Source organism: Gymnogyps californianus, chromosome 21 (assembly GCF_018139145.2).
Source record: "Gymnogyps californianus isolate 813 chromosome 21, ASM1813914v2, whole genome shotgun sequence".
Lineage (NCBI taxonomy): Eukaryota > Metazoa > Chordata > Aves > Accipitriformes > Cathartidae > Gymnogyps > Gymnogyps californianus.
The window spans coordinates 91,468-110,311 of NC_059491.1; the positions used below are offsets into that span (position 1 = coordinate 91,468).

Here is an 18,844-nt window from a genome sequence, read left to right on the forward strand (position 1 = left end):
AACCCTATGTAGGGAGGAATTATTTAAGGTTGTACAAAGGGTATAATTAGAAGCTGTTGAATGAAGTTAAGCAAAAGCACAACAAGCCCGAGTGCAAAAGCTTGCCTCTCAATCAGTGACGCCTTCTAGCACACAGAAGCTTTGTAGAAAGCACAAAGGCTCTCGAGCCGCTAAAGAGACTGAGCGCAACACAGAGCACTGCAACACCTAACTGCTGTGCCACCCAGCAGAGTCCTCAACGCACCCAGACAATATAGAGGAATTAAGTTACCCGACAAATAGGATACTGCGTTTTACAAGTCTGAACCTGCTTCTGGAGCCTATCACGTATGTCAGCCCTGTTTCCCAAAGTGCGGCCAGAAAAAGACAAACCAGTAATGCTGCCTAGTCCCTTAACTAGTAATCTACTGGTTAGAGTACTCAGGATACAGGAGACCTGGATTCAATTCCCTCACCTCCGGGCTGTGCGGTTGGGCCTGCTCTGCACACAGAGCTCTGCTGAGTGTCCACGTATGCGGAAAGGTGGATGCTCCTAGACACGGACGATTCACGTACAGCAGGTCTGGCAGTTCCAGAAGGGTAAGGTCTGCCTTGGGATGCCTACTCCACTGAACGCATGCTAACTGAAGGAGCTGGGCCAGCGTCTGAGGCGGCCCCTGCTACAGCAATTCACACAACCTGCTCCTAGCCCCTTCCCTTCCTTGGATGCTTCTCAAGAGATGGCAGGGAAGAGGCCGAAGGCCAGATAAATCGTTCCAGCTGGGGCAGCCTGTCCCTTTTTGCTGTTCTTCCCAGAAACCTTTTAACTTCCCGCCATGTGACGATGCTGCAAGAACTACAGAATCTCCATGAAAGTTCAGAGCTAGGAAATGACAGCAGAGCCGTTCAGCTGACAGATCAGGGCAGCGGGTAGGCACGTCTGTACTGGGGCCTGCTCGGCTCTCATTTTACATATTTTGCTTTCTTTCCATACTGCATTTCACACAGATGTACCACACACAAGACCACATTCTAAACATGCTAAACCATTATTTAAAATTTTGGGCAACAATTTATTAATTCACTCAGTGTTTTGTTGCTTGTTTTTCAAACTCCAAACATTGCATCCCATGTCCTACTAAAATGTAGTCTCCGTGTAACAGCAACACATCCTTTTTTTCTGGAAGTACAGTATGTGAACGTGAATGACGGTATGGATGCAGTGCTCGTGATTAGTTCTGTAGTTGGCACCTTCCTGCCTCTCTGTTACATGCTTATCTTTCCAACCAAGTCACATGTCATCCAGGCTGCTGGAAGACATTGTATCATTTTGGGATTGTTGCTTATATCTTGCATCACAATGCATCTTTTTCTTGAAAGAACAAACAAAATAATCTGATTAAGTAACCATTCTTTGCTCTGACAGTCACCGTGGGTTTCATGCCTTGTAGTTAGGTCGTACCAAATAGCATGCATACTCAAAACAGCTAGCAAGCTGTCCAAGGCTTGTAATTACCGGATGAACCATATTCCCTTCTGTACTTTTACAGCTGCAAGTACTAGTGTGCAGGCTGTTTTGCATCCGTTATGGTTGTGTTTGTGTCCACCTATTTTAAAAGTAATGCCTCTCTCTCTCTCCAAGAGCATCCTTCGTCTGTTGCTCGGAGGGACATATTCCTGGGTTAGGATTTGCGCCTGCTGACAGTACAGTGCTGTGTACTTTGCTTTCCCTTTTTGGAAAGAAACTTGCCAAAGAACTGCAGCAAAACCAGACTGCTCACTCTCCACATGTTCTGTTTCTTCTGATTCAGAGCTGCTTCTCCATTTATAACCTCCTTCATTCTGAAGGAAAATATTTTTCAGCATTGCAAGTATTCACTGCTGGCACTAGCATCTATGCCATCTTGTGTACATTCCTGTTCCTAACTCGCATAATACTTCTCAAGTCAATACAAGAGCTCACTCTCAATTATGCATTCAAGCCTACACAACAACCAGAATCAAGAGAAAAAACCCACACTATTCTTGAAAGATGATACGAGGCATACAGCAGATGCTAACTGACTACCTTCTCAGCAGGAAAACAAACAGTCCATCCCCCAAATCCTCCAACTGTCAGGGAACAAAATGGTAAACGCTAGCTAGAGAAGAGTGGATGCACTCTCTTCATTTTAAGCCAAGTTCTGTGGCAGCAAATATCCAATTACCATAGGCTCTAAAAGTAAAACTTGCCAGTAATAAAAAGGCACAAAGTTTCTAGCGTTCATGAAACACTGAGCAGAAAAGTACCTCATCTCATCTTTCCGCAGCAGATAGAAGGGGATTTTAGAAAGAGATATGTAACAGCTAGGGAACCTCTGTATGAAATAGATAAGGAGAGAGGAAAAAAGCATTCCCCAAATTGGAAGAAAATTTTTTTTTCCTCAAAACAGCAAATGCCTTCTTAACACTTCCCCTAAGAGGAAAATCAGCCTAATCTTAGTTCATACACCTCCCCTAACTTAAAGACTGAGTTAATGACACCTCGGCAGAAACAGAGAACCCATGCAAATTCAGGTTTGCTGGACATCTGCAATGTAAAAGGTTGAGAACAGGGTCAGCTTTATAAAGGAAACCGTGATGCAAGCAGCATTACCACATTTCATTAACCAAGTCCTTTTTGCTGAACGCAGTGAAAGAATCTGCAAGTTAACCAGCTACATTAATGGGCTCTAAGCTCATTTTACTGTGTGCTTTTCCTATTACTACCTTAATAGGAGTGGGAAAGCCCAAATGTATACATTGAAAACCTCATTTCTGTAAACTGAACTCTCTCAGCCTCAGAATAAAAAATAAAAATGTATAATCAAATTTCTGGCTGCTTTGTTAATGCCTTATAAAGATTTCTGGAAGCCTAAATATAATACAAGCATGGAAATATTTTCCTTCCAATGCTATAAAGCAGTACTACAGCCCAGGAATGCACAGCTTTTCCTATGTTCTGAATCATGCCTATTTACAAACCAAGTGATTATTCCAGATTCTAGGACAAAGAATCTTTCCATCATTTGGTTTACATTTGCATGGCAATACCAGTTAGACGTGCAGATTTAATGAACAAACATGTCCAATCTTACATAGATTACAACTTTTTGCATATCTCGAGCATATTTCAAAGCTAGAGAAACATATGAAAGATTTCCTAAACAAATTAGAGGCAGAGCATACAGCTAAAGCAGTTCTTCCAGTGGATACTAACAATGTAGAGACATTTCTTAATTCTGAATTTGCAAAAGTACCTATGTATTTCATTACCAAAATGCAGTAATTGAGAATGAACTCGTTTCCCATTAAAATAAGCAATCATAAAGGCACCTATACAGTCATTTTCTAACGTTCAGACTGTATACTTCAGATGTATGCAGAACCAGGTCTCCAGATGCTGTGGTAACTTCAGAGTCCAGTGAGGTGCCATCTTGTAAGCGTGGCTGCTGACAGAGCCAGATAACAGCAGTGTTATTTGGTAAAAGAAAGGTAGCAAAGACAAAAATTGATCCCAAATTCTTAATTCGCATGGGGATACAGCTCCACTACTTCCTCCAGAGACCTGTCCAGCAACTCCTCTAAACTGACGTATGCTCACTTAAGCCAGGCTTGTAGCAAGCTCCGATTTACAGTAAGCAGAAACAAGCACTGCTACTGGTGGTAAGCTACTAAGTCCAAACTTCCTGATCTATGCTGATTATTAGCTGCCTCAATAGCTCAATGGATCTGCAATCATTTAACGTAGAAGACAAATTCCAATGGCATCATGGACAACCTGCTAGCTGTAAGAACTCTAGGGTGCTTGACAAGGTAAGAATATTCCCACTTTTCATTTAGTTCCATGCTGTCTTAGAATTAATACGAGTTATTTGCCTTATTTGTATACAGGAAACTAAATATTGTTTTAACAGATTCTAAGTTACAACTTAATAATCTATGTCACAGATTCATGGAATCATAGAATATCCCGAGTTGGAAGAGACCCACGAGGGTCATCAAGTCCAACTCCTGACTCCGCACAGGGCAACCTAGAAGTTAAACCACGTATCTAAGAGCGTTGTCCAAACGCTTCTTGAACACCGACAGGCTTGGGGCCATGACCGCTTCCCTAGGCAGCTTGTTCCAGTGCTTGACCACCTTCTCATTTCAGCTCATGCTTTGGAAGAACTGTGCGCGATTCTAGACGGAAGTTGTTTTGAATAGTACATTGCTAGCCATAGCAGTAAAAAGGTTTCATAGGTCTGGGTTGTGAGAAAACACACAAAGAAACAACACACAAGCAGGGTTGCTTCATTTTTATTTACTCAGCAAACATTTTCCCATGTGATTCTTAAATGCCATCCAAGAGCTAACTACGATTATTAGATGCCGGCTGCTTTTTGTGATGAAGCTTTTTGCTAACAGGATCTTTTTCCAGAAATAAAGACCATTGGTTGTTAAGGTATCCCAGTTTAGGTAAGTACAGTTGCTAATTTCACCCGCAATTAAATTGTATTTACAACAGTGCATCTTACAGTTATTCTACAAAGGACAAGACCCTCCATCCAAAATTGTCCTACTCCCTGTCCCACACCAGGATTTCACTCTTTCAGTATTAGGGGTGCCTTCACCTGTTCGGCCACTTCCTTCCCCATCAGTGTTTCAACAATGGCCAACCCAAATTCAAAGCTGGTACCAGGGCCGCGGCTGGTGAGGATGTTCCCATCTTTCTCCACGCGGCTCTCGGAGTAGCAGTAGTGTGCTTGGGGGGACACACAACAGAAAGAGGGTCAGTCTCCAGCACAGTGCCCACAGCTGCCGCAGAGCATAGACCTGCCTGCCGCAGGGCTCTGCCGCCCACTGCCTGCAGGCTACAGCAGCTGAGGAGCGGCGGCTCCCCGCCGGCAGCGTCGTGCTCGGCAGAAGGCACCTCAGCCACCTGTGTGGGCCCAGCCTGCCTCAGGGTCTGTACCCCTGCCCCTCCGGAACCAAGCAGCTCATCACTGCCTGCGGTCCTCAGGGGGGAAAAGGGCCTGCAGGGAGCTCTGGCAGCTTATTCACATGGTATGGGAATGCACCTCTGATTCTACAAGCTCATCAAGAAGCGCTCGCTATGCCTGTCAGTTCCCGTGAGGTTACTTTTGGAAGTCAGACTGCTTTTGTGTGGCTGTTCGCAACTTTCTTTTTGCCAAATGCACGCAGAGCAAACTGGAGGAACTCTGCCATCTCTTGCTCACCTTCAGACTCATTAGTGTTCACAGAATGACTTCTTAATAGTGCTTCACCACCTCTTCCTTTAGGTATGAGAAAGAAGTGTGGACCCATCAGCTGCTCACAGCACCAAAGCACTACTCATGGGACAGCAGGAAAGGTGCTGCTGGGGTTTGCTGTTGGGATCACTGAGGCCAAGAACGAAAAGGGCAAGAGATGGCTCAGCCTCAAGAGGATAAGGGAAAAAATGCTCCTAGTATGACAGCAGCAGTGTATTTTCCCCAAGGATGAGACTGTTAATACAGCCCTGTATTTTCAGGTTAAACAGACTTAGAAATAGCCTTAGCATATTCAGTTGAACTTTGATTACGTTCAGGAAAGCATTAAGGAAATTCAGAGATACAAAATAAGCTACAAAAGCTATTTTCCTTTCTTTAAATCAAGGGTTCAGCTAAGAAAAAAAATTCTGAGAAGGGTTTAGAGAGAAACTTCTAAAAGTCATTACATACCTCCATTCATCATTTTATCTTTGGCCAAAGGATGCGTTGTGACTTTGCTTCCAAACCCTATCCCATGTGCCAGAAGCGCAGTAGGACCTGTAAGGACACAAAGTTGCACCAGTGAGGAACTGTTTTCTGTTAGCCTTTTAAGAACACACCTTCAGGCACTAGGCCCTCAAAGGGGCCAAAGCCCACTGTGGGCAGACTACTTCTTATAAAACTGACGCCAGCCCTATCTCTGAAGCAAAAAGCCTCAAAAAGAACACAGCTGTATAATCCCTCCCGTTCTCTTACACAAAACACCCTGCGCAGAGAAACAGATGAAGAGAAGGTTTAGAGAACACTCGGTTCACACAGCTGTCCTACCAGTGATTGCGCTGCCTTTGCAGGAGTTGAGAACAATGGTCATTTCCCTGCCAGATACTACATTTTATTTAAAACTGCTTGAAAATAAGTAACAAAAAGTCTGCATTTCAATCTGAACATTAACTAGGCACAATTACTTTACGACCTTGTTAAGCCTTGTATTTAGAAACTCGACAGATAAAATTTCATTTGAGCAAGTCTTTACGTGTTGCAACTGTGTGCCAAGCAGTATTTTGGACAGATCATGGGCTAACTGCTAAGTTTTTGGTTTTAACAGTCTTTCTCTTTTCTTTTCATACTTCCTCCTTGGCCTGAATTGAGGAAGGAGTTTGTGTCAAGAAGTCTTAGGTCATCTGACAGAAAATCCTTACGGGAATTCCAAAAGAAACTGAAGGCAGGATTTGCCTAATGTGAGTTTCATTTCTGTACATTTGATTCATTTCAGATATAGTCCAGGAAATAACCTTCTTTGTGTTCGGCTGGAATCAGGTCTAAGAACCGTTATACCTAAACAAATGAACCGTCCTGATTACAAGCAAAGGCCTTTATTGGGCAACCGTGAATTTGCGATTGTTCTGCAAGAGATACGGATAGAGAGAACTACCACGGCCAAGTTGAAGAATGTTCACAACTCTGTATGCGTATCACCTAACTGAAGAATGAAAGCAAAAAAACCCCAGCAACGTACCAGAAAACAAAAGTGAAAATACACTCCACAAACACACTCTGTTAGACTGTCTTTTACACACTCATCACCACTCTCCTTGTTTTCAGCTACGGGTACCAAGGCCAGCCTCTCAGTTCAGTTAGGAGAATTGGCAATTGTTCGTCTTGCTTTTTTACATACAAATCTTACAAAGGAATGAACTGGATACCTAGCTGTGCAGAATATGTAGGCAGACAACCCTCTCCTCAGAGTAATTCCATCTTTTGCTACCACTCACATGAGGAAGCGTGAGCCTGTAATTCTATATTTACAGCCTTCCTTCTGAAGCTAAAGGGCAGGAGAGGAGATGTGAGATAATTTTATAGCAATGATGTTCTGCCAGCACTGCGTCCTCATAGAAAGATCACCAGAATAAGCAAGTATTTTGTAAAAAATCCTAGCACATAACCTTTCACTTTTTATTTTAAAGACAGTAACACAACTGATTGGAAAGAACTGGGTACCAAGCAGAACTTGCAGGATAAGTGTTCACAATACTATAGAGATTCCTCTGCTATTAAATTTACAAAAAATTCAAATGCTGATGGGTGCATGTATAGTACAAATCTCTGCTACTAAATTACAGGAATACAGATTTCTAAGACAGGGAACTGTCTGCATACCTCTTCAAAATATCCAAATGCTTTACAAAGCAAGACGCCTTGTTAACCCACCTGCACATATAGCAGCAATCAGGCCTTTTCTGCTTTCCTGGTCCTTCAAAATGTCTTTCACAGCAGGAGACTGTATGAAGAAACCATATCACAAGTCATTGTTTGGGGTTGATTGTTTGAAGCACGGTTGAAATATTTTCCACTGCAAATTCATAAACAAGTTTTACATAGAAAATCAGCTGACAACTCTCCATCCTGCCTCAGGACAGAGGGCAATGAAAACACTAAGAAGGAGAAAAACTGAAACCAATAAATACTTGCCCCACAAGGAAAGAGCAATGAAATCAGAAGGAACTGCAAGGAAGTACTTGGCCCACATAAAAGCTGGTCAATCCATGGCCATAGAAAGTTGTTGTTCGAAAACTTCACAAGACAAACAGTAAAGAGTATTCATGAGATACCTCCAGACAGTCTCTATCGTTCTTAAGAAGATTTATACCGAATATTTGTCTCATATTCCAGGGCTTACAAACCGTGTGATACCATCTAAATCCTATCTGATAGATCGACTTGTTTGTCTGCCTGCCTTCCACAAGGTATTTACACCACCACCGTAACAGTTTTGCACCAGAGACAGAATTCTTGAGCAAAGGAACAGAGTCCTGTGGGTTCGGCCTGTTTTGTATTTCATGGAATTAAATCTTCATTTGCAACTGTTTCATCTTCATATGATTATGAACAGAGATCTTCCCACAATACAGAGCACCCTTCCATTGTTATTCTGCCTACCTAGGTACTCAAGTCCAAGAATTCACCCAGTTGTCCCACCTATCTGTTCACAAGAAGGCTTAAGACAATTAACAATTAGTTTACTGATTCATTCAGAAGAGAATTTTCAGATGCTGAACTGAATTTGCAGGATTACTAAGCAAGTGTAGACCACCCACTACTCATGAGCACGCCCATGAATCTTTAAGATACCAGAACTTTACCTCTGACAAGTTTTGAGCTCCAAGGTTACCCCCAGGCAGGACCACGACATCATAAGGCCCCTAAACAAACAAAAGATAAAACTGTTCTGTTGAACAGAGGCTGGTACATACATTACACTGTTTTAAGGCCACTACAGCCGAGCTGAGTGAGAAGCGAAGGGATCTACCTTTTCTTCCACTGAACAACACGTTACGATCAGAGAACCAGGTCCAATTATGGAACAAAATACTGCTTCCTATTCCAGGAAGAGCCTATTATCGATCAAGTCTGTCACAGAACTAACTTCTAAGCCTAGTGCATTTAAGAGCTTCAGCAAGCAATCAGCAGCTCTTGCACTGTAAGGACAAGTGGCTTTGCTCCAACCTTACCGTACAGGTCTAACTATAGCACTGTTTAACTTCCCATCAGAACTTTTCAGTTGTTCCAAATCATGGTATTTTGTTGGGCCGACTAACATGCAAAATAAAGCTCCATGTTTGATGCTTTGCAAAAACAAATACCTGTGCAGAATTAAGAACTGTCTGATCCTAGCATGCTATGAAGCAGGACAACACTGAAGGGGAGCACTCTGGGATGTGCAGTTCTGTGATTCACTACTGCACAGAGCTAACATAACATGCAACATACTTCTAAAGGTAATGCATAAGCTTTCCAAATTCACCTCTGAAACTGTGAGGAAGGCTATATTGGCCATTGTATCAGATCAGGGTGATGACCAACCTCTTTTCTGGCATCTTCAAGACTGGCATCAGGACAAATGAAGACATCTCGACTGCACTGCACCGGTTCTTTTCCTGTTAGGCCTGCAACAGTCACCTTGATCTAACAGAAGAACACATATATCATTACAATTCAAGAATTTAGGGCGTTTTTCTTATATGTTAGTTCTTAAGTAGTACACAGAATGAGTGAAGCACTACTGAAAGCTGTCAAGAACAGGGCAACGCTTAAGCTTCCCCAAACCATGATTAAGTCCAAACGCACAAGGTAAGCAGTGATATTCACCTGGAGATTAACAAATACCTCTAATAGTTCAACTTTTCAAACAGGACATTTAGAGAAGACCTGATCCCACAGGTTTTAAACAAAACAATACAACCCAGGAGAGCTGGACTAAGTAGATCAGATAATGAATTAAAGTCTCTCTGCAGGCTCAAGCCATTCTCAAACACACTTATGGCATGTTCCGTTTTCTCCCTTGACTTTTAGATGCCTGGTCATAATATCATAGATGTGCACGGCACAGCTCACATTCCCTAAATAAGCAGACAAGTTTGTGCTTCTTATGGCAGCCAAAATGGGGAGTGCATTAATGGAATGACAAAGGTGGTGGGAGAAGGTAATTTTTATTTTAGTCATTTCTATACACGTGAACTTGGTGTGTTTATTTAAAATCTTATTTTCATACCTAATCAGATGACAACACTGTGTACCACTACAGTTGCAAAAGTAACAAACAGCATGAGGAATCCCACCAGACAGAACTCTAGTTAATAACAGAATTTTAAAAGTAGCTCAAGAAAAGCTACGTAATGTCATGAGCTGTGATGTACTGAGCTGTCCAGACCCCTAGGAAAAAAGCACTTCCTGCTACCATGCATGGGAGTAGCCATGTTTTCTCACAGGGTAAGATTTACTTGAAACATCTGCTCTAGTCTACATTAGGCTCGTATTTTAAAAGGTTATCTTTTGCACAAACGTCAGTTGTCATGCATGCTTATTTGGGGCGTGGCACAAATATTTGCTAGCCAGTAAGAAGGGTAAATTTTCACCTCATACAACAAACTACGCCTTGAACTCCTAGCAATGAACATCAACTTGAGGCAAAGATCTTCCCTTGACCAAGCACTCACAAAAAGATTTTTCATTGTCTGCATACTCACCCCAGCTCTTCTCATAACGTCAGTGGGGATTACAGTTTCCATTTCCTCTGCCCCTTTTGCCAGAATCACCAATGCTCTTTTTGAGGCCATATCTTGAGGGGTTGCTATTAGCTGAGATGGTTGTCAAGGGAGGGGCTGAGGGGGGTAAAAAGAGACGATGTGGTTAGAAGGCAAATCCCCCAGTACCAATCCTTCCTAACAGTGAAGTTTAACAATCAGTAATTTGCATTATCTTTCATTTAAGCCAGCTCAAAATGGTTCACTAGCTCTAATTAATATTCATAGCAATCCCACTTAACTAAAGAGCTTTTTACAAAGAATGCATTATGATATTAAGGGATTAAGACGTTTGTGCAGTGGGAGGCACAGCACATCAGCACCAGAACAGGAAGCAGCTTGGCCTAATCAAGACTTTACATGACTTGAGTCTGCCAGAGAGAAGGGTTCAAGGTGGGCGGCAGAGTCGTTTTCAATTTGCACACCCTCACTCATACCCGGACTACTGACTCCTACCCAGGTCAGCATTTATAGAAAGGGCTTACATGAGCTTTGACCTCACATCTGGTATTTAGTTTCCACAGAGCATGCTTCACGAAGAGTTTCCTGTGACTTATAATGACTCGACCAGTGCCCCTGCAAAACCTCAGCAATAGATGTTCTGGGTATTTCACAATTTTGTGGGGGAGAAACATGTGTGCACATGTGTGATGGGGGAGCAGACCACAGAACTTAGCAAATGGAACAAACTAGGCTTAAGACTTTTTTTCTGGCTCCTAAATTCAAGTTGAGGTGAATGGCCAAATTTCCATTTGAAGGTTAAGTTAAAGTAACTTAAACTACATCATGTAAAATACACACTAACTCATACTGGTCTGACAGAAGTCTGTGAAGGCATCTATGGTGTGAGAAGGCATTTCACAGGTCATCCACTCTATGAGACAGGGATTTTTTCCTACGTAGGGACTTTCCGTCCAGAAATGCACGCAGCACCTGGGAGCTCTTAATAAAATGAGATCCACGTTTAGTTGCCTACATGAAAGAAAACTATCCCCTCATCCTGCTTCAACTTCATCTATTTTCAGGTTGGCTCCCTACTGTTAGCCTCTTTTAGAAAGACGCTATTTCTAGAATGCAGTCATATACAGCAGAACGTCCTGCAGCATGCAGAACCAGCCCAAGCAGACTAATTCAGCACGTCAAATCCGACTTCTAGGGCAGCTTTACGTACTGTCAACGCAAGGCCAACTGAACAAGTACACTCAAATCATAGGTATTAGCAATAACTTCAGGACAACCTGGAGCTTCTTAATAATCCGTCTCGAAGGTATACGTTGATTCTGCAAAATTAATTTTCGTATGAATTTGACTAACTAGCAATGGACTACCTGAATAGCCACAACGCAGAAATACTGCATTTACTTCTTATTGTAGAAAAATGTTCTAGATCATAGTTTGTATCCCTCTCTCTCACTAGTTCTTTAGATGCAAACTGGCACCTAATCCTGAAAGCTTTTCTTTTCCCTAATCTAGCAAAATGCAGTCCCTCCCCACTGTCCTTAGGCATTTATCGTAATACACTGACAAATTCTTGAGCATTGGTACTGTTCGTTACGTGGGTGCATATGTAAATAGCTGTCATGCTGTCAATGCTACTAGGGCAAGACTGTTTTCTGAGAAGGCAGAACCAAGTTATTTAACAAGCTATCTACGCATAGTAAATACAAGCCTTCCATTTGCTTCTCAGTGCCAGCATACACACAGGCTGCCTCAAACCTTTAAGCTAAATGTATTCCCCTACATGGGTACGTGCACATTTCTCGAGACGGTGACTTCTGGCAGATGGCTGAATCAGAAACTCCAAGAAGGCCGGCTTTGAAAAAAAATCACACCCTTCAATGCCCCGACCAAACAGCTAGCTACCAGAGGCAAGGGGAGTCTGAAGGGTCATCAGCCCGGCCAGTCCGTATGACAGGCCACGTCCCTACATACGCATGTGTTTATTTTAGGACACGGCGCCGCTCGACGTAGCAAGGATTTCAGCAGACCACGAACGGCGGCACAGGGCGTGACTGCAGAGTCTGCAACCGCGCGGAGCACAGGCGTGGGGGGGCTCGGTCCCCGGAAGACAAGCAAGCGGCCTTCCCACCCCGCCCGCGGCCGCCCCGGGCGCTAAGCGGAGCCACCGCGGCGGCTGCCGAGGCGGCGCAACCCCGGCAGGCCCCGGGGCCCCGCGCACCCCCCGCGCGGCGCAGCGAAACGCCCGCCCCCCGCCCCGGCCAGCCCGCCGCCCGCGGCCCTCCGGGGGGGGGGGGGGGGGGGCGCTCCTCCGGCCAGACCCGCCGAGCCAGGCCGCTACGCCTCCCGCCCGGGCAGCGGGAGCGGCGGCGGCGGCGACTCACCTCAGCCGAGGCGCGGGCGACTCTGGCCGGCCCCGCCCCCGGCCGCCCCCGGCCCCGCCTTCCCGCCGCCGCCCGCCCCCCCCCCCCCCCCCCCGCCCCCCCCCCCCCCCCCCCCCCCCCCCCCCCCCCCCCCCCCCCCCCCCCCCCCCCCCGCCGAGCGCGCTGCCTGCGCTCCCGTCTGCGGTGCTGGTCTGCTCTCCTTTTCCGTTTGCAAAACACTCCGGTTTTCTCACGTTCGCTCAGAACGCAGCTTCAGAGAGCGCTCCGGAGCCCGCCGCCGTGACGTCACCCTCCTACAGCAGCGTAATCGCAAGGTACGCACCTTCAGCACGAGCTGCTTCTGCTTTTCCTCAGGCAGCCCTCACACCTGCAAAGAGTGCTGAGCCAAGTCACTGTTCTTCTCCAAGTTCTGCCCAAAACGTCTAACCGACATCCCTGTTTCCCGAGGCTCACAGTACGCAGAAAACGCGCACAGCTCAAGGACAGAGCCTTCCCTGGTTTTAAGGAGAGGTTTCAGTATTTTGAAAAACAGAGCGAGCTGTGAAAGGAGCCCTTTAGGACTGCGGACAGCCCTGCCGTGTGAAACTGCTACTTGGAGGTGCTGGCAGTCGTGGTCTGGTTCCCCGGTGATGGGCTCATGAGAGCTCCGACAGAGCAGCTCAAATCCAGGTCACGTAACAGGAGAGCAAGTCACAGGGAAGGGCTTCACTGGGGGCTCTCCTGCAACTGGTGCGGGCTTCTGCTGCTGGCACGGGGAGCTTTTGTGTGCTAGCCACACTGGACTTCACTCAAAACCCTCGACCGGCTGGTGCTTGCGCGTACTGCCTGCCTGCGTGCCGGGCACGCGCAAACTGAGGGGTGCGTCCGCTCGTCCGTTATACCGCGCTCTGCAAAACTCCTCTTGCTCCGCGCTGCCCCTCCCGCTCTCGCCTGCCCCCGCGGCACCTGCCCTCGCAGGGCCGCGGCCACGCGCCCGTGCAAGAGCGGCGGGGATTGGCTGCCGGGAGCCGCAGGGGGCGGGGCTGCGCGGCCGGACACCGCCGGCAGCGCCGGGCGGGCGCCTCCCCCGCTCGTGGGCAGCGAGCGTCCCCCGCGCGCCTGGGTCGCGTCCCCCCCCCCCGCGGCCATCCCGCCCCGAGCCAGCGGCGCCCCGGCCTGATCCGCGCGGAGCGGCGCTGGGCGCCGGCGGGGCCCGCCGTCAGGCCGCGGCGCTCGGTTACCCCCGCGCTGCGGGATCTACCCCGTGCCGAGGGGGTTTCAGACACAGCGTCTCCGCGCGCGGCCGCGGTGTCTGCAGACACGTGGGTGCGGTCTGCCCCCCTCTGCCCTCGCGGGCCGCACCGGCCTCGCCACCCAGAGTCTTCCCCCTCACCTCTCGGGGGCGCGGCCGGGGAGCGGCCCGCTGCCCGCAGGGGCCGGGCCGGGCCGGGCCGCCAAGGCACGGCGGGGATTCCGCGCGGGACTCACCGGGAAGCCCCCGCGGGGAGCGGCGGGCGCTGCCCGGCAGCGCTGAGAGGGCTGCGGGCGCTGCCCGGCAGAGCCGGGGGTCGCGCCGGGGGGGGTGGGGTGGGGGGAGCGGAAAGCCCCGCCGGGCCGGGGTTTCCCCGCCGCCCCCGGGCTGACGCAGCCAGGCCCTCCGGGGGCGGCCCCTAAGGGCCGGCGCCCGCCGCCCCGCGCGCACTCCAGCGGGCCGCGCCGCCGCGCACCGACCCCATGGGACCGGCAGCAGCGCGGGCGGGCCGGGCGCTCTTGCCGGCAGCGCTGCTGGCGCTGGCGCTGAGCCCGGGGCCCGCGACCGCCCTGCCGTGCGGCGCCGACTGCCCAGCGGGTGAGGGCCGGGCCGGACCGGACCGGGCCGGGGCGCCGGGCGCCGGGCGCGGCCCCGCGGCAGCCACCCTCTGTCTCGGCCCGCAGGTACCTTCGTGGTGAGCGCGGGCTGCGGGCGCGGCGCGGCGTGCCGGCAGTGCCCGCCCGACACCTTCTCCAGCGCGGCGGGACTCCGCGGCTGCACCCTCTGCCGGAAGTGCGAAGGTACCGGGGGGGGGCGGCGGCGGGGCCCGGGGCGGGCGGCGGCGGCTCCCCGCAGCCCCTTCGTTACCTCCCTGGGGTAAAAGGCCGGGCGTTAGCTTGTCGCGTCGCTGCGAGTGAAAACGGCGCTGGCAAAAGAACGCGCTGCCTCTGCGGGGCTTCTCGCTGAAGGCACCGGCCTCATTTTTGTGAGACCGAGGGTCCCCGGCCTTCGCTGCGCCGCGCCAGGTGCGCCTGAGCGCGTATGTAGCCTAAGACTCGTTTCCCCCTTCCAGGAAGATTCAGGTATTTAAAAGAGTGTTCCTCAAAAAGCGATGCTGAATGCACGTGCAAGGAGGGGTACCGCTGCAGCGGCGACGGCTGCGCCCGCTGCGACCGAAGCTGCGGCGTGGGCCAGGAGAACACCGGGAGCGGTAAGGTCGCCTTTCCCCGCCAGCTTTAAACCTCCTGCGCTCACGGCACCGGACGCACCCCTGCCTCTTGCACAGCGCAGAAACAACTAGAGTAAGGACCTCGCGAGACAAACCCGCCGAACGCTGAGCCCTGCTGCAGGTCAAATCGTGCACCAGTTCGCTTTGCGCGACAGCTCTTTTGTCGCCAGCATGTGGGGAACTTGACCCCACACATTCAGAAATGTGTTAAACGTTTCTGTGATGTTGAATGAATAGTGTTCATGTCACTCCAGTCTAACTGGAGTTAGACACGATTTGTGGCATCTTGTGTCAAATCAGCTGGCGCTGTAGCTGAGTACTGTACTGGTCCATAGCTCACAGGGAAAGACTTGCCTTGCATACTCAGAGCAGCTTATGAAATAGTAATTCTATGAATGTGGATCATAGTCATTGTACAAGCAGGCAAAAATAGTGTTTCACGTGTTGTTTTAAAAGCTCATCTTGTACAAATTTACCTGTCCTTGTCTGTTGAAGGTTGCCAAACCTGCCGCTATGGAACTTTCAATGATGAGCCCAATGGCTCCTGTAAAAACTGGACAAAGTAAGTAATCTAAAAATAAATGCTGCAGCTATTACACTTGACTGGATTTTTTCCTATGTGGTTTTTTTTGTTTGTTGGTTTGGTTTTTTTCCTGTTTTGCTTTAAATGTCTTTCAGGTGCTCTGCAAACCAGGTCCTGGAGCCTGGAACTGCAGCAAAAGATGTCATTTGCAAACATGCTTCACATAATCCCACTTTAGTCACTACTTTACCTACCACCTCTGCTGCAGTTCCATTTTCTATTACCGTGCCAGGTGAGTCATTGTATAATATTGCTTATGGAGCTAAAGAATTATGACCTCCTTTGAAACATACTATAGCTCATTCACTTACCATTTAAAGCAAGAGTCCATTCTTCTATCCATTTCCAGTGTTGCAGACTTATCCAGAAGGAGAATTGGAGGCAAAGTTGTCAGCTAATTCAAGGGCAGTAGAGTTTTGCTCTGTAACACTTCTTAGAGAATGTTGTTTGCTTCCTAGGGAAGGACCTCCAGATGGACATTGTCAGAATTTCTCTTGCCGTTGCTGGGCTGTTGTGCATAGTGTTTCTGCTGCCTTCGTGCGTATGCTTCAGTATCTGGCAGAAAAAGAAACTACATGCTGTCTTCAAGAAAAGTAAGATAGATACACTCTTCAATTCAGTTTTTCTTTTTGAAACTAGACAGAAATCAGGAATCCAGGTTTTTAAGTATCTTTCAAAGATGGTTGCAGATAGCTTCATTTTTTGGCCTTGTAAGTCAGAAACAACAACTGAAAGGAAAACAGTTCTGGAATTTTTACTGCAGAAAGCACTTAATTACCTGTGGGTTTCTGTCAGCATTGCAGGTTAACTGCATGCGTATCCGTAGAAGTGAAGTATTCATGGGAGGTGAAAAAAGCTCAGCTGAGCCTTGCTGATCCGGTTAAGGGTCGGTTCGGTTTCTTACTTCCAAGTACCAGCCTTGGCCTGCGTGGCAATAGCACTTTCCAGTTCTGTCTGCTCAGAAACAGTACGCATGGCCTGGAGTGAGCGTCTTTGAACTTTGGCTGCAGTAGAAGAGGGGATATCAGTGCAGACGTACTGCTACGCAGATGCAGAGTCAGCCTGAGTCCAGCACTGCCCTCTGAGAGCTAATAAGCCCTGGGAAAGCTCAGGAGTTCAGCACAAAGATGAGGTGGAATTGCATCCAACATAGTTTATAGTTGGGATTTTTGTTTGTTTGGGTTTTTCTCTCCCTCTCTCTCTTCCTCTCCCCTTTCCTAGAGATAAGGGGGCTTGATCTTCTAGTGTAATTCTGAATACAGGAGACAGTAGCATTACTCCAAAAATCTAACAACTCCATGTTGGTCTTCCTTTCATTCCTGTGGCAAACAGAGCACTTGCAGCCCCTGTTGCATTAGGGAAAACAAAGTATGATAAATTAGTTTTATCAGATGTACGTGCTGTAGAGGAATGATTTCAGATTATTGAATCATTTGGAAGAATTTGTCTTGCTGACTTTCTGCATTGATGACTGAGGAAGGGTGAAATAAGATGGCTGGATAAATACAACAGAAAGTGAACATCTGATCTTTTTCTTTAGTGCATACCACACCTGAACAGTCAATTCAGGAAGATGATGCCTGCAGCTGCCGCTTTCCTGAGGAAGAGCAAGGTGAATATCAGGATCGTGGCAAATCCACAGAATTCAGAGATCTTTTGGTGAACTAGGAATTGGACTGTCCAGGTCAACTACATTTGAATTTCCTTTTGGGAACACAGAACAAGAACCTGTTTACATAAATAGGGAGGGTATCAGAATCTGTGAATTTGAGCATGCTAAATAGCCCAGCCACTGAGGAAAAAGGGCATCTTTTCCACCTCTTTTTAAAAAAAAAAAAAAAAAAAAATCTAGTTTGCTGACTTTCTTCCTCTGGACTAGGAATCATATCTCTAAGAAGCGGTACTTGATCTGCATCTAGAAAGAAGTACTGCACTTAAAAGCAGTAATAGAAGGGCAGAATGGCTTTCTGGTCCCTCTTCTAAATCGTGCCAGAGCCATAATTTACATGCAGTCTGAAAGCGTTTGATGCTAAAAAGGAGATCTGTAGCACATAGGAGAGCCACATGTGACACTCATGGTCTCTACTACCGTTACCAGCCATCCTCTTGAGTCTAGAGCTGCAGCTCCTCCTGAAGTTTGGCTCAAACCCAGCAGTCTTGGGATTCGTGTGCAAATAGAGAGAGACCTCATTTCAGATCCCATCAGCCCTAGAAACAGATACCTGGCCTGACCACTGCACACCTTCTTGTATGTAGGAGAGAGGAAGCCATAAAAATCTAGAGCTGCAAAGTGTTTCATAACAGCTTGCATCTGCTGTTGTGTTACACTGATTGGCTGAAGAGAGGCAGTGGAAACACTGAGAAAAGCTGTGGTTGACTTGATCTTAGAAATAGATGTTACTGTGCAGCTGGACTGCACCACCTTCAGTCCTACATAATTCAACTTTGATCTTTTAGGTGATGTAAACATATTAAGTACATCGCAGATGTGATATATGTAGATGTGATACATTTCTAGTACTATTTTTGTAACTCTGAGGTTGGAAAGATTTTAACATCAGACACTATCTGTCTCTCTGATCAATTACTGTTACTTTGGTCTCGAAAAAAGAAAATGCGTGTTTGAGTCATGGCATTCGCAACATCATTTTTAACCTTTTACAAAACCAAATATTTTACTTTATTTCTTCAGTAAATGTTATTCAAAAAATAGAATGAAAACCCACCAATCTGTCATGTAAAGGGTGATTTTTCCCTCTATGTGATCTCAACTTAGAGAATGCTATTCTTGTGTTTGAAGAATGACAGCCCATCTCTCCATTCAGCAGATTACGATAGCAGATTTTTTTTACCAAACCCCACTTACACATTTTGATAAACTTGTATACAAGCCAATATAAAACCGTATGTGAGAAAATAAATGTCATACCAAAGCCTGAACTATGAAGTTAAGTATATTTAAATAAATCTTTCTTTTTATCCCTAGCCCAAGTCTCTTCTCCTCTCTCTCTCTTAGTACTTTCAACCATGAGAACTAAGTGACTATTTGGTCAAGTTCACAAACTGAGAGACATGAACAGGACACATGAAAAGCCACCGATCTATTTATAAATCAAAGAGCGACCTTTGCACCAGTGGATGATATCTT

The 18,844-nt window shown here is 47.1% G+C and overlaps 2 protein-coding genes across 3 annotated transcripts; one reads left to right on the forward strand and one right to left on the reverse strand.

Moving 5' to 3' along the window:
* Positions 1–4,283: 4,283 nt before the first annotated feature.
* On the reverse strand, positions 4,284–14,650 carry PARK7 (Parkinsonism associated deglycase). 2 transcript variants are annotated; one of them, XM_050909552.1, is made up of 7 exons: positions 14,573–14,650; positions 10,256–10,390; positions 9,093–9,194; positions 8,372–8,431; positions 7,440–7,509; positions 5,703–5,789; positions 4,284–4,744 (listed from the first exon to the last, which is right to left on the reverse strand). In XM_050909552.1, exons 2-7 carry the CDS (start codon positions 10,343–10,345, stop codon positions 4,584–4,586), a joined length of 570 nt encoding a protein of 189 aa, XP_050765509.1. In that variant the 5' UTR covers positions 10,346–10,390; positions 14,573–14,650; the 3' UTR covers positions 4,284–4,583. The 2 variants fall into 2 exon arrangements, with proteins under 2 accessions (XP_050765509.1, XP_050765510.1); XM_050909553.1 differs by lacking the exon at positions 14,573–14,650 and adding an exon at positions 12,977–13,228.
* Positions 14,368–17,507, forward strand: TNFRSF9 (TNF receptor superfamily member 9). Its single transcript, XM_050909639.1, has 7 exons — positions 14,368–14,482; positions 14,569–14,685; positions 14,958–15,095; positions 15,609–15,675; positions 15,792–15,928; positions 16,155–16,289; positions 17,237–17,507. Exons 1-7 carry the CDS (start codon positions 14,368–14,370, stop codon positions 17,362–17,364), a joined length of 837 nt encoding a protein of 278 aa, XP_050765596.1. The 3' UTR covers positions 17,365–17,507.
* Positions 17,508–18,844: the final 1,337 nt, after the last annotated feature.